A 22502-nucleotide genomic window follows, 5' to 3' on the forward strand; every position below is an offset into this window, starting at 1 on the left:
TCTGGTATCTCTCAGTGATAAAGGAAGCTGCTGTCCTGAAGAAACACAATTTATTTGAAGACAACATGGCCTTGCCCAGTGAAAGCGTGTCCAGCTTAACTGATCTGAAAACCCCTGCAGGGTCAAACCAGGCCAGCCCCGCCAGGAGAGCCTCGGCCGTCCTGCCAGGAGTCCCGGATAGTGAGAGCCCCAGTGAGGAGGTGTTCCAGGAGCCAGGGGGGGAGAATCAGCGGGGGGTCCCGAGCCCAATGGCCAAAGGAGAAAGCCTTTCTGCCCCCGTTCCCAGCCCTCCCCCGGATGGGGACGGGCAGGGCATCGTTTCAGGCGTGGGTGACCCTGTTGTGAGCCTGGTGGCCGCAGAGCACACAGCAGGAGCCCTGAGCAGACGCTCATCAGAGCTGGAGTTTGGAGAGGCCCCCGAGGACCAAGAGCCCACCTCTGCCTCGGGCTCCTTGAAGGAGCTCAGAGATCTGCTGACGGTGGCCGTCGAGGTCCCAGTGGGGCCTGCCCAGCTCAAGATTGAGGAAGACACGAACGAGGAGACCCCTGCTCCCCAAGACATTGAAAAAGAAGAGGCAACAACCCAGACCGACGCAGAGGCCAGCCACGCAGCTGCCCCCCGCGGGGACAGCTGTGAAGACAGCCAAGTCGGCGGGAGGGAGGCCGCGCGTCCCCCTCCGGAGGCCGAGGCGGGCGGCGAGGAGGTGGGGGCTCTTGCAGAGCCTCAGCCGGCCTGTGGGGGGCTCGGTGAGGGGCTGGGTGAGGGCCCCGGGGGCTCGGGCCTCGCACCGGAGCCAGGGGAGGCCGGGGGGCCCGGGGAGCTGGAGCCTGCAGCGCGCGCTTCCGGACAGGACGCGCTCGACGGCGGGGAGGCGGCGTGCGCCCTGGAGGCTGAGGCTGTGCCCCGGGAAGACTGCGTTTTCAGCTCCGCCCCGACCAGCCCCCGTGAGAGCCAGGCTTCTGCGGAGGAAGCAGCAGGAGTGGGGAGCAGCCCCGCCCAGGCTGCCAGCAGCCGGGATGCGGAGGAGCACGAGGCTGCCCGCGCTCCCGAGTGTCAGTGGGTGGTGGAGAGTGGTCCAGGTCCCGACATCCTGGATTCACAGAAAGAGGATCCCCCAGCCCAGCCCTCGGAGGAGTGAGAGAGACAACGTAGCGAACCTCAGCGAGAGAATACAGCTATGGGGTGGCATCCAAGTTGTTACCCAAAAAAAAAAAAAAAAAAAAGTATTAAGTACTTCCTTAATTCGTCTAATGAAACCACGTGGGTGCAAGCACTGAGGCAAACCTTTACGGAATTGAGCTGTTCTACCACAAGTAATTGCTTGAGCATTTCAATAGGAATTACAAAGGTAACGGAGTGCTGGGGGTGAGGGGCCGCTGAGGGGGTCCAGGGAGGGGATGTGCTGCAGGGAAGATGGAGGGAACAGTAGGGACAGCCTGCTCATTTTTTTCTAACGCACTTTAAGGCTTTAAAGTATCTTTTTTTTTGTAAGAATGCAAATGTATCCTGCAAATCCAGCTTCACCGTCTACTACACCACCCTCAGCATCTCTTAAGGGCTCAGCTTCATCCACAGTCAGGCTACAAGAAAGGAAGGGGGTGAACACCGAATACCCCCTACCCCGCGCTGTGTGCAGCCCCACAGAGCCTGAGACGTCTCAGGGGGCTCTGAGCAGAAGCCAAGGAAGGCTGTGGTCTGTGGGACCATCTGGGCCTGTTACTCATTCAGCGATCAACTTCTTATTAATTAATCTTGTTGATTCTTATTAACTAATCACTTTTTGGAGAAAGTCAGATGAGGCAAGAAAATTTCCTTGGCATTTGAAGCCTGAAAGCATTCCCAATTAGCCTTAAACTGGGCAGAGAAAGAGCTTAGCTAAACTACCAAGCATGAAGCCTACCAATTAAACATTGTCTGAGCAGCTATTCTGTGTCACGTGCTGTGTTAGGCACAGTAATCAAAAAAAAAAAAAAACAAAAAGAAAGAAAGAAAGAAAAAGAAAACAAAAAAAGAGAAAAGGTAAGGTGCTTGTCTGGCATAAAATAAAAGGCCCAGGGGGATTTAATCTAAAAGAAAAAAGCCGATTTTCAACCCATGACAGCTTTCTGTCTTTCCGTTGAAATGGTCCTGGTTTGTTCTCCGAAGGAGAATGAATAAATAAATAAAATGAATTAAAGAAAGAAGATAAGAGAGAAAGAAGAGGGAGAAAAAGGAAGAGAGAAAGAGGAAACCCAAGACACGTACCTTTAAGTTCCAAAGATGTTACCAAGAATGGACATCATCTGTTCAGTTGCTCAGCAGACTGGGTCCTGTTGTGTCCCTGGAGCTGGAAAACTGCGGTGGGAAATACTGTTCTTTCTCCCTGAACTTACGCTTTAATGGAAATAGAAACACATCTTCTGAATGGACTGTGACCTTCAACAGTCAGTGTTAAAAGTGGAATAGACTCACATGCGAATGATTAAAAAGATGTGTTCTCTTGTCCTTCAGAAAAATACCAGATTGTAAAAGTGTTAGTCCTGGCACTACATCTTGAAATTTCCTTCCACAAATTGTAACATTGGATCCCCACATCCTGTCCTAAGAGCTTGTTTTGATCATTATCAGTAAGTAAATTTATATCAGCTTTTTAAAGAACTTGTCACATAGTTTAACCATTTAACCAGGATTTAAAATAGCTCCCTCTCCAACTCAAGGTGGAGAATTTCGTGGATTTCTAGGTCATAAGGGATGAAAAAATAATCAGTATCAGTATACTCTCATACTGCGTTGTTCCAACTTCCCTTAGAGTGTTTGGGCCCTCACATCTGTGAAGGGTCTTGTTACAGGGAAGGGGGCGGAGGTCGCTTCTCCCCTGGTTCCGGCCCTGCCTCTGCTCACTCATGTCCTTGTGTCTGGCATGGAATTTTGCAGTTATGTTTACTTCCTGTCTCTTCCAAGGACTCCTCTCTTCAAGGACAGACACTAGGGTTTAGTCATCATGTGTACTTCCTGCTAGAAACACACGCAGCCTTGAATAATGGCTCCCAGCCTTCTCAAGTCACTCGAGTCCTGCAGGGAACCGCCTGTGCCAGGCGGCTCAGGAAATGTAAGACCCGGTGCCCCACCGCACCGCTGTGCTCGGCTGTCTAGGGCTTGCTGTCCGGCAGGGAGATGTTTCCACTTGGGTTTTCTGCCCTTGGGGAGTCTTCCCTTAAATCATGTCCCGAGTCCAAGGGGCAGGTGGCCAGATGGTCGATGCACTGCCCAGTAAGGCCAGGAGCCAAAGGAGCAGTGCCCAGACTTGCCAAGAACTGCCCTTCTCTCTGGAAGGATCATGACAAGCAAGCCAGGAGGTCCTGGCCCACGCTGAGCCCAGGCCAGGGCATCCAGCTTCCTCCCTCTGCTCACCTCAGGACTTCTGGCTCCCCTTGGAAGGCTAAGAGATTTTTCCAACCCGGAAAGAGAGTAGGTGTCCCTTCATTGGAAGGATGAACATCAGTGCCCTCCCTTTACCCATCCATAGGCCAGAGGGGACTGGACACTACATGGAAGACGTAGCTGAGAACACAAAGAATTGCTCTGTACATACTTCACAAAAGCCAAGTTCACTAGATTAAGTCAGATGATTGTTCCATTGCAAGATGGAACAGCAAACGAAAGTTCATTACAAATTTCCTTATTCGTTTAAACAGGTTGAGTGGTATAGCTTCCTGTTACTATGGGTTTGTCTTGCTTTTAATACAGACTTGCCTGTGTTGTTTCAGGGGTTTTCAGGTTGGAACAAGGTTACTGGGATTTAAAAGAGCAGCTGGAGAAGCCTCTGCAGGCTGCTCTGGGGATCCCTCCTAGGGGCAACTCTGTCTGAAATGCATAAAACCTCAAGACATGGTTTTTGGCAAAAAAAAATCTGTGACTTTTAACCAGTTGTATTACTGTTGACCTTTCACAAAGAATATTTTCCTTGAAAAAAATTAGCTTGTCATCTTTTCCTTTGCAGCTTAGAGCAGAGACAGTAGTGCCTTACATTATAAACCTTTCCCCACCCCCAACCCCCAAAAGAAGCATTTTGGAGATCACAAGGGTAAGATTCCAGTTTGTCCAAAAACTTTATAAAGAGGCTGAGTATGAAAAACTGCGGGCCTTCCAGCTCGATCTTCTACCTTTCATTACAAAATTCTCGAGTCTGGTTTTGTAACCCTTCAGATCGGAGACAGTGATCTCAAAGGGCTCTACAATTCCTTCAGACAGTGATTTTTATTTCTTTATAAAAAGTGCTATAGAATGTATGCTACATAGCAGTTTTAGTTTGTGGGAGAGCAGGGGAGGATGTAGCTCAAGTGGTAGAGCGCATGCTTAGCATGCACAAGGTCCTGGGTTCAACCCCCAGCACCTCCTCTAAACATACATAAATAGATGAACCTTATTAGCTCCCCACCTAATAAATAATTTAAAAGAGTGATGGTTTAAACAAATAAATAAGTTTAAAAAATAATTTGGGGAAGAGAAAGACATCACTGATAAAGTAATAACAGTTTCACAAGGTAAAAAAGTTGGCTGCACATGGCTTCTTACTGTAAACAAATGGGTTTTGCAATTTGCCGTCTGAAGTCTGCAACTTCAACAAAGAAATCTACACTGTGGTTTGATTTTTCTGGTCATTATATAAAGCAAATAAATTTAAAACACTTTCTAGCCACATATTTACCCTGCCAAGTGCCTATATTGCAATAAAATGTTTGTCCTTGGAGAAGTGTGCAGGTGTCATTTATTTGGAATTGGGGCTGGCTTCATCTTTTAAGCAAATATCCTTGAGACGGGAGGAATAGTCCTCGGAGACTGAAAGGCGAGTCACTGTTGCTGTGTTATGGAACTTTCCCTTTTCTGTCCTCGGGAAGGAATCCACAGGGAAGTTAGTTGATGTCAGGTGTGATTATGCTTTTAAAATGCATATGCTAATTTCTCTAGGAATTGATTACGTCTGTAACACGGCAATGGGCAATTACTCTTGATGTAATTGAACTGCTGTTCAAACAAATTTGTTTTCAATGGGCAACCCTGAGCAAAACATTCATTCTTTCTAGAATTACAAATAAAACAATATTTACTCACCAGTATCCACAGTTGCTCACTCATTCATGAGTTCATCCCATCCAAAAAACAATGACTGCCTCTTCTCAATGCAGGGGCTCTAGTGGGTGCTGGGGAAGCAGAGGTGGACATGGTGGACATGATCCCTGTATCAGTAAACTCAAATCTTCAGCGTGGACGTGGCCAGGGAGAGCCCCGAAAGGGTGTTTATTTCCTCTCCTGACTGTAATCTCAGCTTTAACTTTATCTGCACTTTACTGGCTTCTGGCAAGAGAGGAAGAAGCATTGGAGAATCAAGTCCAGTGGCGATGGGGATACTTGGTGCGGCACAAGCTTCACCACTCCCTCTCGTCCTTCCATACCAAATTTCTAGTGTGCAAGAACCATGCCCAGAGTTGCTTCTCCAAGACATCTCCACAGGGCCGATAATCAGATTGGAATTGGAGGTGAGGGGGGTTTGAAGCTGCTTTTGCATGTTTTTTTCTTAGAGTGTATGCTTATTTGGTGTGGCTTTGATGCAACCGATGGAAGTCTCAGGAGGAGTCAACGAAAGTGCTTCTCTCCTCCCAGGCTTGGAGCCACTCCCGCTCAAACACCTCTCAGCCTTTGCCATAGCCTCCCCTTTCCCGAGACTATCTGTCCCTCCCTTCCCACCCTGACCAGTTCCCACCTTTCCTGTGAGAGTCAGGACCAGTCAGGCCAGTTTCCCCACCCCGCCCCCGCCCCCACCCCCAATACCACTGTGCTGAACTCTCACCTTGCTCACCTCTGGGCATCCTCTCTCACTGCTGCAGCCATCCGCCTTTCTGGTGCCTTGGGGGCAGGGACCCAGCCTTCAATCTTTGTGCCCTTAGCAGAGCACAGGTCCTTGCAGGTGAGCCCTTAACACGTAATAAGGATCTGTGACCCTGGGAAGTTCACTGAGATAGTTCTGCTTTAACGATGGGACTTGATCCTGTGTCTGCGCACCCGTTCCTCTGGGAGGGAGTGTCAGAGCCAGGCTGCGCCCAAGTCAAGCGAGCTACTCTGAAGCACCTCCTAGTTTTCAGGACAGCAGCCTCCACTGGATTTTCCTGGGGTCCCTATGAGGTCAACAGTGCTAAAAGGTTAAGAAGGTTTACCCTTGAATGGTACTGAAGTCTGTGAAACCTGAGCAGATGTCCAAGAATTAATGGTCAGCATCTTCCTTCTGGCAAGCCTTCCTCTTGAGGATGAGCAAGGAAGGAGACGTGGACCCTGATTTTAGGGAACTCGGTCCCGTTGGGAAAACTGGGAAGCAAATGGTGGTTCTTCAAAAAGAAGCAGCAGCGTTCCGACAGCAGGAGCGGCGACTGCGGACTCTGCGCAAGGAAGTGCAGGTTTGAGTGTCGAACCAATTGTTTGCCCTTTGTTTCTTGCCTCTTTTATTTCATCTGTGGCATGAACTAAAATCCCAAATCCAGCGGCCCACAGACACTCTGAAGAAAATTTTTATCCAGATCCCTTTATGTCAGACCCTGCACACTCTCTCCAGGCGTCCCGGGTCCGCTATGGATGCCGTCCTGGCCGTCTGTAGATGGAGTTACATTCTCCTCCCTCTGGTGTCTACGCAAAGGCGCAGGCATATGTCATGCCGAGGGCTCTCTTTGTACCAGCAATTCCACGTGGAGTTGTTGGGGTAGGAAAGTTGGTTTGTGTGTTGGGGAATTTCTGCAAGACACTGAGGTGACTTTGAAGCTAAAAGCTGACCCCTCCCGGTAAGCGTCCCACACCCCCGCTCGCTGCCCCGCGCTGTTCTGGCTGCTGCCTGAAGCGCGCGCGTGGGGGTCGGGGTCCTGTATGGTGCTTTGACAGGGACCACGGGAGGGAAAACGCAGGTATTTTCATTTCTGCCTGGCGGAGGCTTCAATTTTGAACCCTTCAATTTTTGATTCAGATCTTAGAATAAATGATGTTTTCCATGCACTATCAGGATTCATTCATGGATTAATTTTTTTTCAAAAAAATATTTATCAGTGTCTACTAATGTGCTGTGGGCTCTGTCAGGCCCTGGGAATAGAGTAATGAACAAAACAATCAGCCCCTGCCCGCCCTGCGTTCAGTTTGTGGGTTATCTTTTCTGCACTGAAAATTTCAATTTTTCAACGTAAGGCAATACACTTAATATTAATGAGCTTCTCCACCTTTCAGATCACAGTTTAGAGTTCTTCACTAAGTTTGCTTATAGGCTTGGCTTACTTGCTTTGAGGTCCTATGTGAGCAAATTGTATGGCTGTCAACTCACTGTGTGAACTTGGGTTAATCACGTAACCTTTGTAAGAGTTTGTAAAATGGGAATAACAGTGCCCACATCACAAGGTCATTGTCAGGATTAAAAGAGAGAATGTGCGTTTAAGCACAATGAATAAAATGAGGCTCAAAGAAGTTGAGCAACTTCCTGAAGGGTCACAGCTAGTAACTAGTTGAACCAGGAGTATCATTTAGTAATTGCCACAAAACAAAACCACTCCAAAACTCGGTGGATTAAAACATTCATTACTGCTCAGAAGCCTACAGGTCAAGCACCCGGTAGACAGCTCTTCTGCTCCTGGCTGGCTCTCCCAACCTGTGTGCGAGTTGGCTGGCTGTATGCTGGTGTCGCCTATCCATCGCTGAGACAGCTGGGCTCTACTCCATGTGGTCGCTCATCTTTCAGCAGGCTGGTTTGGGCTCATTTCTGTTGCAGAAGCCAAGGAGAGCCCGGGGGGGGGGGGGGACTTCTTGAGATCCTGGACTCAGAGCTGGTGCAACATCACATCTGCCATATTCTCTTAGCCAAAGAAGTCACGAGGCTGGGCAAGATTCAGGGGTGGAATTGCTGCAGAGTCACCCTGCACGGGGCACGCACTCAGGGAAGCCATTAACCGGGGCATCAGTGCAATCAGCCTAAGGCACCAGGATTCAGATGATTCCTGTTTGCCTCTAACACCATGCTCCGTACTCCTCCACACGATACTATCTATAAACACTCACACGGCCCGCGCTGGTCACTCTCACATACTTCCCCAGCACCACGTGCTGCTCTGGTCCTGCTCTAGGTGAACAAAACATGATCATTCCCAACTCTAACCCTTTGATCTGTCAAAGACTCTTGAGTTTTGCATTGGTTTGAAAAATAAGTCTTCTGTTTAAAAGTATTTTTAAGCTTATAAACCTCGTCAGAAGAAACATCTAAAAGAGACCCCCCTCCCTTAGCAATATGTACTTCATATACTGCTTAAATTAATTATAACAAGACCATGATTAACATGTTAATTATCTCAAGGTGAATGAGAAAATGTGACCTGTGGCCAACAGTATATAATTTCCTATAAGCAAGCACAATTCTCTATAACAAACAGATGCCGGTAACAGATGCAATTGTCTACAGCAAATAATTGTCATCCTCACAAAAGGTTACAGTCCTTGGGGGATAATTATAAACACGAACCGACTTTTGAAGGAAGGCTCTTTTCCCTTCTCAAAAATCAAAAGGAAGCAAAAGAAAATAAAAATTTTAAACTATCTGGAAAGTCTATTTCCTGCCACAAAACAAACTAAGGATAAATCTTACTTAAAACCTTTGTCCTACCTGGTTAATATTCCATATTCTTTGTAACTCTAAGGTAACTGATTTGTAAATATTCCTAATTTCTCTCCTTTTCCTGTTAAATGTGATCCCCAGGATGTAACATTTTAAAAGTACTTGTATCAGATTTTTTTAAACATTTTTTATTGAGTTATAGTCATTTTACAATGTTGTGTCAAATTCCAGTGTAGAGCACAATTTTTCAATTATACATGAACATACATATATTCATTGTCACTTTTTTTTTGCTGTGAGTTTTTTTTCTTTACATTTTTTTTATTGAGTTATAGTCAGTTTACAATGTTGTATCAAAGTCCAGTGTAGAGCACAATTTTTCAGTTATACATGAACATACATATATTTATTGTCATTTTTTTTTTTTTGCTGTGAGCTACCACAAGATCTTGTATATATTTCCCTGTGCATACAGTATAATCTTGTTTATCTATACTGTATATGCCTGTCAGTATCTACAAATTTTGAAATCCCAGTCTGTCCCTTCCCACCTCCCCTCCACCTTGGCAACCACAAGTTTGTACTCTATGTCTATGAGTCTATTTCTGTTTTGTATTTATGTTCCTTTTTGTTTGTTTAGATTCTACATATGAGTGATCTCATATGGTATTTTTCTTTCTCTTTCTGGCCTACTTCACTTAGAATGACATTCTCCAGGGACATCCATGTTGCTGCAAATGGCATTATGTTGTCATTTTTATGGCTGAGTAGTATTCCATTGTATAAATATACCACCTCTTCTTTATCCAGTCATCTGTTGATGGACATTTAGGCTGTTTCCATGTCTTGGCTATTGGAAACAGTGCTGCTATGAACACTGGGGTGCAGATTTTGCCCTTCCAGTTTTCTTGCTAGAATATTGTTGTACCTAGTGACCTACGGTTTTCTTTTAAAATTCCAATGAAAGCTGAAAATAAAGCTTTTGGGGCTTACAACAGTTTTACTTCATATCTTTCAGTATGCTGTATCACCAAGAATGTCCTTTCTTTTTTTGTCTGTCCAACACATAGGAACATATCAGGGCTCATAATCTGCTCCCAGCATCATTTCGAGCCTTCTTTTTCTGAATTCCTTTGGCTGTTATGGTGACAATATTGATTTTGGCACTTGGTTATGTATCACCAAGAAAATTTTAATGTTTTTCTCATGTGTTTTGACTCATAACTTTTGGAAATGAGGGAGCTTTCCCTGCATGTTTAGATACTCAACATATTCATAGAATCATAGACTCCTAGGGTTGGAAGATACCCTAATGGTCACTGAGTGCAAATGCATCCAGAGTGCTTACATGTCCCCTTAAACACCTCTTGCTAATTGGTTATCCTCCAGAGATGGGGAACTCACTATCTCTCAAAGGAGACCATTCTATTTTCAGACAGCTCTGATGGTTAGAGAGCAAAAATATGACTCTCATTCTCCACTCCTCCTCTACCACCATCCTCAATATAATTTCCATCCCATCAAGGAAATATACAACGTTCTAAGCCCTTTTCCTCATGACGAATTTCAAACATCTCCCAACAACTGAGACCCCTTTTCCAGACTAAATATCCCCAAATTCACCTCTTTTTGTGTGATATGGCTTTGAATTCCTTTGTGAGTCCTTTTACAACTCAGGTACAGACTAGTTCCTTGGGTTTCCCTTTCTTCCTTGAAGCAGGGTCCTCAAAATTCCACCCCCTTTCCTCAGTAGCCTCTACCTCACAGCCTAGCATCCCTTCTCTCAAAAATCTTCTCTCCCCTCACCCAGCCCAGAGTCAGGCACACTTTGGCCACTTCCTCCCTTCCTTGTCATCTTCAAAGGGACACAAAGAGCATCGTTTTTTAAATGGTAATTATTTGTTTTCAAGCATTATGGGAAGATAAATGGATAAAAATAATAGAAACTTTAAAAGTTTTTTTTTAAAGTTAAATCCTTAGATTTAAGTTTCCAGGTCTACCATTTTGGACTCCCTTGAGGAGGTAAGAGGGAGATTGTTGGACAATGGTTGATTGTCAGCCCACTACTTCTAAAGATGGAGCTCACCTGCATTCCCTCTCCACTCTGACCCCACCTTGGAGAAGGCCATAATGAACCCGTTCCTTCAAGGAAGTGCCTCTTCCTAGAAAGCGATTCAGGCAAAACAAGAGCTTTAATGGTTAAATATCTAGAAGGGCTCCCAGATTACAAATAATCTCTACTAGAAATGTCCTACACAGGAAGATCTATCTCCTTTTGGCATTTTTATTATTCCCCTTATAGATCTCTTTATTGTCTTCTGGGCATTTATTGATCAAATATTTTCACCAAAAGGAAAAAAAAAGAGGATATATAGAACAAGAGCTGAAAAAAGATCAAGTCTAGAAAAGGGATTTGGGAGTCAATGGTATACTTGGTAGTTGAAACTACAATGGACAGGATCTCCCCTAGAGAATGTATAGAAGAAAAGTGGGCTAGGAAAGGTAGGGAGCATCCATATTTGTGGAGCAGAAGGAGACAAGGTTGTGGTCAGATAAACAGTTAAAAAAAATAAAAGGGTATAATGACAAGAAACCAAAGGAGAAGACAACTTGGGGAAGGAAAGAGTGGCCTATGCGCAGATACGGCAGCAAGGTCAAATAGGACAGGGCAGGAAACATGCCCATGGGCTTGCAGGAAGGCCCCAGGAGCTTGGTAAGACAGAAACCAGACTGTGATGGCGGTGACGGTGGGTGGGTACCCTCCAGTTGGTCTGCCTTAGGGTGCGTGACCCCAAACTGAACCTGATACTCCAAGTGCAGTCTGACTGGTGGCACAAAGTGAGATCATGTCCATTTTGACCCATTCACTCTGTGTCTGGTAATGTAGCCTCAGCCCACATTCAGTTGTTTTTGGCAGTCCCACTGACCACATGACTCCAGTGACTCATATGAAACATCGTCTGCTTAACCCTCATGTCATTTCCATGTGTGGCAGAACTAATTCATGACTTCCCACCTCGTGCTTGTGCAGCTGAGTTTTAAAACTCAGTTCAGAACCTCATTTGGCTGCAGTTTACCTTGTTACATTCAGTTCTTTGTTCCAACCTATGGAAATATTCTTGGTCCTAGTTCTGTCACCCAGCTGTACTGGCTCTCCTCCTGGCTTTAGGGCATCCATAGATGGATTTACATCGGTGTTTCCACCCAAGTCATCAGTAACTCCAAGCCCCAGGCACTCGGGCAAGGGTTAGGTGGAGACAGGAAGAAACGACTGGGTCTGAAGGCAACAGCAAGAGTCTGAATGCTGACAGCAGCAGCTCTGAAGCCAGGGGGCTTAGTGACTGTGGTGCTAAGAGTCCTTCAAGGGGGGAGAAGACATTGGATAAGTAACAGGGTGGGAGCGGGGAACTGAGCCAAATCACAACCTGGACGAGCAGGTTCAATACCAAGGACAAATCCAGAAGCTAGGGAGATTGAAAGACTACCCAAAGTTACAACAGGCTCAGGGAGAAACTGCATCTAAAGACACTAACTTGTGGACTCCAGGTGGCTCATTTCTTCCCTTCGTGTACAAGACTGTCTGTCCTTCAAAATTCCGAGGACTTTTGAGAAATAAAAATCTGATACAAGACAGCTCTCTGGCTCTTTTCTAAGGAGCTGCTCTCCTGTGGGACGCTTTATGGGTTGACTAGGCAACCAACCACTACTAATTACCTACCTCCACTGGCATCTACTCCGTATTTCCCCCCCGGCCTCAAGGAGATGAGAGTTTATAAGGAAAGGTGACGGGGAGCGAGAACAGCCGAGCGAAGGGGAGGAAAGGAAGGAGGGCGGCCCTTTCCTGGGGCCCCCGTGTTGTATTTCTTTTCTGTCCCGGAATTTCATCAAGGATTAGCGTCAGTATTACTTTTAATACATGTTAGCAGTAGCAAAAATGAGAAAAAAGGCTGAGTGCCGGGGAGTCTGCAGTGAGGACTCCTGCACAGCGCTGGAGGGAAGGCAAAATGGGCTGCCCGCTTTAGTATTTTTTTAACACCTCTATTGTGGAATGGTTCCTGTGCAGTACGCTAAGTACACGTATTTCAAGTGTACAGTTTGATGAATGTTGATAGATGTATACACCAATGATGTCCACTTCATTGGCAACTTCTTACAAAGTCAAACATACTTTCACCATATAACCCAATAATTCCATTCCTGGGTGTTTACCGAAGAGAAATGGAAGCACTTGTGCACACAAAAACCTGTATTCCCATGTCTATAGTGGCTTTATTAATAACTGTCACAAACTGGACAACGACCCAAACGTGCCCCAGCTGGTGGATGGGTACACAAGCTGTACCTCTGTGTGACAGAGTTCTACTTGACAGCAAAAATGACAGCGCTGCTGACACGTGCAGTAGCCTGGATGAGTCTCAGAGTAATTAGGCAGAGTGGGAAAAGGGTGCCCACTGTGACATTCTGGGGAGGGAAACCTACGGGGCTAAAAGAGACCATTGGTTACCTGCAGCTGGGGGCAGGGGGAGGGACTGACTACGAGGTGGCATGTGAGGGGACTTCGCAGGGTGATGAAACTACTCTTTATCTTGAATATGGTGGCTCCTCCATGGTTTTATGAGTTGGTCAGGACTCATGAAAGGGCCCATTTCAGTTGTCTGTAAATTAGACCTCAATCAAGACGACTAAAAAATATCTTAAGTGGCCCATATTTTCAACAATCAAGAAATTAAGTCTACTATGAGACATTTACACAATAAAGCATTGCACAATTGTTTTCAACTTTGTTACACTTTTCCCCTGCCCATGAGCTTATGAACAGCCTCTTTATGTTTGCAAAATATCTCTGTTCCTAAGTTAGAAGTCACCAACTTGTTTTTCCACTTTCCCTCGCGGCTGGGGCATGGATATGAGATGTATGTTCCACCAGTCAGAGTCACTCTTATGAAATTTTGACTCCAAAGAGTGACAAGAAGAAAGAGGTGTCCATGAAAAAAATCCATCCCACTGAGGGTCGTGGCTTGTGGCAGAGGGACATCCAGCTTTCAGAGGGGCAGTGACAAAGGGTCCCACCTCCAGAGTCAGTGGTGCAGTTAAATTCCTGAAGCATCCTGGTGCTGTAATTTAGCTGCATATTCCTCAAGCCTGGTTCTTGGGCCCTCCAAGAGATGAACATATTTACATTAATTTAAATTTTTAACTAATTAATTAAATTAGCTAGAGTGTTGTTTTGCAACCAAGAACCCGGAATGATAGAATAGTCATTAAAAACTATGTTTGTGACCAGACCCTTACCAACGTGAGCTAAGGCTACGTCCTGGATGTGGTGGTTTAGACCGTTACTGACCAACGTGTCTTGTCCCGGCAGTGACTTCCACACCATGAGCACCTGTAGGAGGTGAATGCCACCATCCCTGGTGGGAAGCTCTACAACAAGGTGCAGCCTTCCTCCCTCATCTAATAAAATTGATTCCGAGTCTCCATTTAGACTGCAGGACAAAGAGACAGGAGGAAGAACTGCCTTCCCCACCTGCAGGTCTCCAGACTCATAGCTGCACTGAACTGCAGAACACCAAGGAGGGCCATTTATTTTCTGCTGAGCTGTTCTAATTTCAGTATATCGAGGTGTACCAATTTGGAGAAGAATGATTTACAAATAGCTTGCAGCAATGTGGGAAAGGCTTTGCCACAGTTTTGAGTTTTAAGGAAACTCACAAGAAGATTAAACATAAATATAAGCAAAAAAGCCCAGAAGAAAATTCGCTGAAATGGAAACGGTGGCTTGGGCTGGTGGTATTTTAAATGATTCATCCTGTATCTTTTGTATCCTATACCCTTCAGCCCCCACCCTCATTCCAAAATGAAGATGTATTACTGTCAAAATCAGAAGGACATGAATGTTTTAAAGTATCTTAAATATGAACTTAAATTCAGCAAAAATGCCCTCGGTTTCCCTCGAATCCCGTACTTGAGGGATTCTCCGGGTTCACTGACTCCTCCCCTTTAGACCGCTGACTCCCACGACTGCGAATGAGCAACAGGGACAAAGTCACTAGAACCCTCGCGGGCCAAGTCAAAACTGGCCCCGACGGTAACCATTTGATGAGCACTGTTCTGAAGGGCTCTGCTGCTGCTGCTTTGAAGTTCTGATCTGGACTCAAAGCTTCTTCACCAGAACTCGCAAGGGGATGCCCTGGCATCTGCCAAACCACCTTGCCCGCTCTTTCTTCCCACCACGAAGAGCCAGGCACCTGGGCGTGGCAAGAGCTGACAGACTGCCCAGCGGGAAGTTAGGCACTCCCAGGTCTTATTTTTAGCCACATATCACTGAGGGATCCCCCAAGGGGCCTCACCCGGAAGACAATTTAAGCCCATTACTGCTTGCTCGATATGCCTTAAGAAATGACAAATAGGAAAGAGGTCACACTCATTAAAGCACAACATGACACGCTATGGAAAACACAACACACGGCCATTTGAAGTCTGAAACTCCTGCTGAGTTTTACATTTTTCACCTGAATATCCTTTAATGTGTAACCGTGTCCTTCCTGATTCTTTGAAAAATAGTGGTTTCCAGATCAAAACTACAGATGGAAACTTTCTCTCAGTGGGTAAAAAAATCACCTGAAGGTAAAGTTGCTAGGCTCCATTAAAGGGATGAGATTAAACACATGGACACAAAGCATTTTAAACACATCTCCATGAACAAGATAATCTCATAATCACTCTTTAAAATTTAGTAAACCCGTAACATTTGAAGAGACACTACTTTAAATGAAATATTTTTTCATTCCCAGTTATATCATGGTTATCACGGAAGTAGTAACTTTGTTCCACGTAATTAAAACTGGTGACCCTTTATCAACTATACACAAGAATCAATTCTTGCCATCAAGAATCTATTTTGATAAATATTAGTTTGGAATCTGCAGTGTTATAGTAAAATCCTTGAGAACAGGGATTATGCATAAATTTTATGCTTACTAACTAAGTTAGTGCTAAGATGTAAGTGATGAAGTTAATTGTGACTTATATAAAATTTGCTTTCTTCTCCTCTATTGTTTACCTGGACCTTTAACTCCCATCCCTGGGCCTTTAGCTAGGATATGTTTTGCAAGACTTTCTTTTTGTAGTATCACCAGTAATATGTGAGTTACCAAGTGCTAATCTTCTGTCTTAGTAAACGCTATTTTGGATGCAAGTAACACAACCCTACTCAAATTAGCTTGGGCAAAAAGAAGACAGTTTATTTCATGGCTATAGAAGTTTTGCACTGCAACTAAAGAAGCCAAAATCCATCAGGAGATAACTTCTCCATCTTTTCTGTCTCTGAGGCTCCATTATCATCTACCTGAAGAGTAGCTTTCTCCACTTTTCTGTACATAGAGAAGACTATGACTAACTCATAGCCCCTGAGTTTATTTATCCCCATTTCTAGGAACCAGCAAAGACTAGAATTTCTGGATCTAAATTCCAAATTCCTGGAAGAGAGACTCTTTGAGGTCCAGTTTAGGTCAGTTATCTACCCCTAGTCCAAATCAGCTGTTGCCAGGGAGTGAGGTGACATATAGCAAAACTGGCTCAGAGTTTCCTAAATTTATTTGAACACAGAACACTATCCACCCTAGTCCCTGGCTCTGGGTAAGGGTATTGTGGTGTATACCCATTTATATCCTTCAAAACAGAATTCCTCAAGATATCAGTTTGGGATGTTCTGATCTGAACATCTAACTTACTACTTTAATTTTAGGGGAAGACAAAATTAGACCCAAAGAGATAAAATAGATTTGCTTAAATTATCAAGATAGTGGTTGAGTAAGGATGATGATTTAGGGCTGAGTAACTTGGCATGTTATACCTTCAATCCAACCTTGACACCAAGAAAAAGTGTAATGGCCACGTGGGCCAAAAGTACAGACTGAAAGTTGAGTATTTCTTTCCCTTCTCCTTAGCTAGTTTATAAATTAAGGTATTGTCAATAAAAAAAAAAAAATGGGCAGAAGAACTAAATAGACATTTCTACTAAGAAGACATATAGATGGCCAATATGCACATGAAAAGATACTCAACATCACTAATAGTTAGAGAAATGTAAATCAAAACCAAAATAAGGTATCACCTCACACCAGTCAGAATGACCATCATTAAAAATACACAAATAATAAATTCTGGAGAGGGTGTTGAGAAAGGGGAACCCTCCTACATTGTTGATGGGAATGTAAATTGGTGCAGCTACTCTGAAAAACAGTATGGAGGTTCCTTACAAAACTAAAAATAGACTTACCGTATAATCCAGCAATCCCACTCCTGGGCATATATCTGGAAAAGACAAAAACACTACTTCAAAAAGGTACATGCACCCCAATGTTCATAGCAGCACTATTTACAATAGCCAAGACTTGGGAGCAACCTAAATGTCCATTGACAGATGAATGGATAAAGAAGATGTGGTGTACACACACACACACACACACACACACACACACACACACACACACTCACACACTGGAATACTGCTTGGCCATGAAAAAGAATGAAATAATGCTATTTGCAGCAACATGGATGGACCTAGAGATTATCATACTAAGTGAAGTCAATCAGACAAAGACAAATATCATATGGTATCACTTGTGTGTGGAATCTAAAATATGATACAAATGAACTTATTTATGAAACATAAACAGACTCACAGACATAGAAAATAAACTTATGGTTACCAAAGGGGAAAGGGGGAGTGGGATAAATTAGGAGTTTAAGATTACTAGATAACACATTACTGTATATAAAACAGATAAACAACAAGGTCCTACTATATAGCACAGGGAACTATATTCAATATCTTGTAGTAAACCATAATGGAAAAGAATATGAAAAAGAATATATATATATGTATAAAAAATATAAAAGAACTGAATCGCTATGCTCTACACCAGAAACTAACATAACATTGTAAATCAACTATACTTCAAATAAAAAATTAAAAATTCGTTAAATAAAAAAAGAAGGGTTTTTATCACAAGCAAGTCTATATTAGTTTCCTAAGGCTGCCATACCAAATTACCATAAAATTGATGGCTTAAAGTGATACATTTATTTTCTTACAGTTCTGGAAGCCAGAAGTTCTAAATCAAGGTGTCTGCCAGGCTGTAGCCCCTCTGAAGGGGCAAATCCTTCCTCTCCCTTCCAGCTTCTGGTGGCTCCAGGTGTTCTTTGGCTGTGGCCACACAACTCCACTCTCTACTTCAGTATGTACATGGCCTTCTCCTATGTGTCTTCTCTTTTATTTCTTTTAAGGACACTTGGAATTGACTTTAGGACCCACCAAGATAATCCAGAGACCTTTAATTTAATTACATCTGCAACGCTTTAGCCAAATAAACTCACATTCACAGGTTACAGTGATGAGGACATAGACATATGTCTTGGGGTCTACCATTCAAACACTGCAAAGGCCCCTAAAGTATCATATGGTGATTAAAAACACCAAGAATGGGGCAAGAGGAAAGGCATGAGAGGGTAATGATCTGGGATTTCTCTTCTCAAAAAACGAAGGATGCAGAATTGAGAAAGAAAATGTAGTCAAATTTTAAGAAAATATAGTAGCCTATCTTTTCCAGGATGTAAAATATATTTTCTAGATGTTCCCTAATTCATTCATTCATCTAACATTGGGGCCATGTTTTTCAACCTGTCACACAACTGAAGTGTTGTTTTTTTTCATTTGTTTGTTTGTAAAAAAAAAAAAAAAAAATCTTCCTGACCAAAAAATTGTTTGAAAGTATGAGAAACAATTCACATCATATGAATTTTGCTACACCATCATAAAAAAATCATTCTTTGAAGGGCTTCATGAATTTTCCCCTGGTGCTTCTCAATACTTTAGTATTTAAATCAGTCCTTTAGAAGAACCTACGGTGTCCTAGAGGACACTAATGTTAAACTGAAAATGATGTTTGAGTGCAGGCTAACTTTTTAGAGGTCAGTTCATTAGTGAATATTTTCATCCTATAACAACTCTTGCTTTCCTCCACAAACTTCTATCTACAGCGTTCTGGAGAATGAACATCCTGATAAAAGGACGTCTATTAGCAAATGAGAATGTGTCAGGCAAGCAAGGGGAACAGGAATTGTTCTGTTTGCCTTGGGAACAGCTGAGCTGAGCTGGATGGAGGGGGCATGATTCTGCGTATAGTTACTTATACAGTACCTCACGGTTTTTAAATTAAATTAAATGGTAAGACTCACATGGCAAGAAAGATTAGATTTATTCTAATTATGCTAAAGGAGGAAGTCTTAGATGAAGTTGAAAGTACAAAGAACCAATATTCTTCCCACTGGAAAGAAAGAGTTTCTGATAGAATTGTCCATAAATGGAAAAGATCATCGTGCAGAGTAGAAAGACATCCGCCATTAGAAAATTTTCAACCCAAGGCCAGTGACTCTGGGATACACGATCAGTGTCCCAGCATTGATTTAGGGTGTGAGAGAGTGTAGGCTGGAGAGGCTGTTGGTTTAAAACTTTATAACCTTTGGATTAAGACAATGTGCCATAGAACAGGTCATTTCAATCTTGGAAAAAGAGATTGTCTATCCTCTTACAGCTTCTAAGTCAGCACTGTTCAACAGAAATGTGATATTAACCATAACATAATTAAAAAATTTCTAGGAATCACACTAAAAAAGTAAAAAGAAACGGGTCAAATTAGTGTTCATAATACATTTTTATTTAACCTGATATATTTAAAATATTATCACTTACACATGGAATCAATATTTAAAAATCGTTACTTATTCTACATTATTTTTTCATAACAGGTCTTTGAAATCCGGTATGTATTTACCTTAATGAACTAACCACATTTCAAGTGCTCAACAGCCACACAGGGCTACCAGCTACCATATTGAACCGCACAGAATTTGCTGCTAATGAAATCATGAATCAGATTTCTGGAGACAGAAAAAAATACTTCATAAATGCAGAAAAATGGTTTCTAAAATCCAGGTTTCCGGGCTCACGGGAGGAGCGGCAGTGGTGGGAAAACACTTCCGTTTAACTGGTGCGCGTTCACGCTTCCCTGGGTGACCGCATTCGCACGGCATAATTTCCCTGCTTTCCCACCAAAGCCTAATACAAAGTAAATTAAATAACTTTGCAAACCACTAAGTTTTCCTATCAACTTCCAACAGGCTCCAACCTCTCCAAAAGTGAAACAGTATAGCCCTCTGGTGCCTTTATGTTAACCCTCCTATGTTTAATTATTTTATTTTATTCTTTTATTCCAGGAGCAACTGCAATTGCTGATATTATGGTTTTCCCTGTTTACTGGCTGTGTCTCTTTTCACCATGGGATTTAAGGACTCCACAGGGAAGCTGCCTTGTGGTATTTCCAGCAACACATCATCTCTGTGCATCTGATGCAGATGCAAAGGGACAAGGAGAGTCATAGAGACAAGCTGGGCTACCTCTGTAACTAACATGTCCCTGAGACCAAGTCAGCGTAATGATGCTTTTCCAACACCTCTCCAAGGAGATCTTATTACTTATCTACAGTACTCAGGGACTTAAGAGGTAAACTGTATACAATGAGCAAAATTAAAAGTAAAATGGGATGTCCCAGAGTTAACCCATTTTAGGAATCCATGAACATATCAAAAACTCAGAGTTGCATCTTTGCTACAAACATAATCATGACTGTAAAAACACCAAAGCAAGAGTTTGGCACGGACTGCCCAGTGCCTCCCAATATTTCTGCTCCTTTCTAGTTACACAGAGTCTCCTAAGTTTAAGCTGGGCACATGCTGCCCAGTTAGAGGCTAAAAAATCTCAGCCTTCCTTGCAGCTGGATGTGACTAACTGAATAACTCCTTTCCAATGAGATGTGGCCATAAGTGATGTCTGCACCTTCCGGGTCCCGTCCTTTATGGAAGAAGCTGCTTGCTCTCCTCTCTCTTCTTCCCCTCCAGGGTGGCTGGAAAGTTCATGGGATGCTGGTGAACCAGCTTCTACCACAGAGACGCCACCCACCAAGGGGACGGAATAGCAACCTGAGTTCCCGAATAATTTGTGGAGAAGACTTGCCCATCAGGCCTGAATCACCCACGTGCTTCTGAACACTGCCTGGGAGAGACGCAGCGTTCTATCGTGTATAAATCTCTGTCTTTGGAGTCTCTTTCTTACAGCCCCTTGGCTTACACCATAGCTCATAAACGGGTTTAGCATCATCATCACTATCATTTGAACTGTGTTCAAAACTTTTGTCTGTTATTTTAAACCATCTTTAGACTTTAGGAGATTATCTCCTTAAAAGATAAAGGAATTTTATTTTTTATTTTTTTTTTTTTTTTAGCTTAGAAGAAAGGCTTCGGGGGAGGGTATAGCTCAAGTGGCAGAGTGCGTGCTTAGCATGCACAAGGTCCTGGGTTCAATCCCCAGTATTGCCTCTAAAAATAAATAAACCTAATTACCTCCCTCCCAACCACCCTCCTCCAAAAAAAAAAAAGAACAAGAAAGGCTTCTATGACCACATGCTTGCCGGGGGAGGACTGTTAGTATTATATGATACAATACAGTATTTATGAAATCTTTATCAACTTAAAAGGGTTGCAAATAAAAAGCCATTGTTATACTAGAGCTAACAATCCAGAACAGTTGTGGCTTAACAGTATTTCTGCAAACACTTTAGCCAGCTCATGTTTTTAGCGCATCTCCCAGGGAACGTAATCCAGTCGACAGGCAAATGCTTCCAGAATAATTGGTTTTTCAGGCACTGTAATATAGCAGGAGGACCGCTGACATATACAGAGACATTATCTTTTCATCCACTGCATGGAGGGGGCTGTTTACCTGTGTACAAAGCTGGCGCTAGTTGTCTGGGAGACTAATCCAGTTCACCACTTAAAAGAGACTTTATAAAATGGCCTCATAAGGTGTTCACCAAGTTCTTGTGTGCTTCATTTGTTAGTGTGAAGGCAAACCTAAGTAAGCCTGCCGTTGGCGCACCATAAAATAAATTCTATTAATTTTTTCTTTCAGTCCTCTCAAATTATTTAATGGATGTAATTTTTCTGTCAACATTTATGAAGTATCCACTGCATACAGAACATCCCTGAAGGAACTGGCAAGTAAGATAAGGACCTCTCAGTCTTTATCTCATTTGACCTTTCTGCCACATGGGACACTCTTGGCCACTGCCCTCCTTGAAACCTTCTCATCCTTTGACTTCTGTGACCCCTTCCACAGTTTCTGATCTTTTCTTTGCTACTCTCCTACTTCTTACGTGTTGGAGATCGCCAATGGTCCTTCCTGAACCTTCTCTTTTCACCCTTCATTCTTTGCCTTTTTGGAGTCATGAACCCTTTGGAGAATGTGATGAAATACATTCAGTGCGGAGGGCCTGCTGCATATGATTTTAGGATTACATGGGCATCCTGAAGCAACTGGTGACCCCCAGTGGGTCCTTACCCCTTCAGTAAAGAACTACTTTTCTATGGCTTTTTTTTTTTAATTGAGGTATAGTCAGTTTACAATGTTGTGTCAATTTCTGGTGTACAGCACAATTTTTCAGACATACACGAATATACATATATTCATTTTCATATTCTTTTTTCACCATGAGCTCCAACAAGATCTTGTATACATTTCCCTGTGCTATATAGCATAAACTTGTTTACTGATTCTATATATACCTGTCAGTATCTACAAATCTCGAACTCCTAGTCTGTCCCTCCCCACCCTCCTCCCCAGCAACCACATTCCATGGCTTTAACTATCACATTGGGTGCTTGATGACTCTCAAATCTTTTGTATCTAGCTGCGATCTCTCTCCCTCTTTCTCTCTCTCTCATCTCTAGACCTACACAGCCAGCTCCTCATTGCATTCCTTCACTTGGATG

The 22502-nt window shown here is 43.4% G+C and overlaps 1 protein-coding gene across 1 annotated transcript in view; it reads left to right on the forward strand.

The window, feature by feature from the left end:
- Positions 1-4730, forward strand: part of NIBAN1 (niban apoptosis regulator 1) — a 145958-nt gene extending 141228 nt beyond the window's left edge. Inside the window, 1 exon segment of the mRNA XM_032463541.1 lies at positions 16-4730. Within this exon segment, the coding sequence (XP_032319432.1) occupies positions 16-1139 (1124 nt within the window). The 3' untranslated portion in view covers positions 1140-4730.
- The last annotated feature ends 17772 nt before the right edge of the window (positions 4731-22502 follow it).

The sequence above is a fragment of the Camelus ferus genome, chromosome 21 (genome assembly GCF_009834535.1).
Source record: "Camelus ferus isolate YT-003-E chromosome 21, BCGSAC_Cfer_1.0, whole genome shotgun sequence".
Taxonomy (NCBI): domain Eukaryota; kingdom Metazoa; phylum Chordata; class Mammalia; order Artiodactyla; family Camelidae; genus Camelus; species Camelus ferus.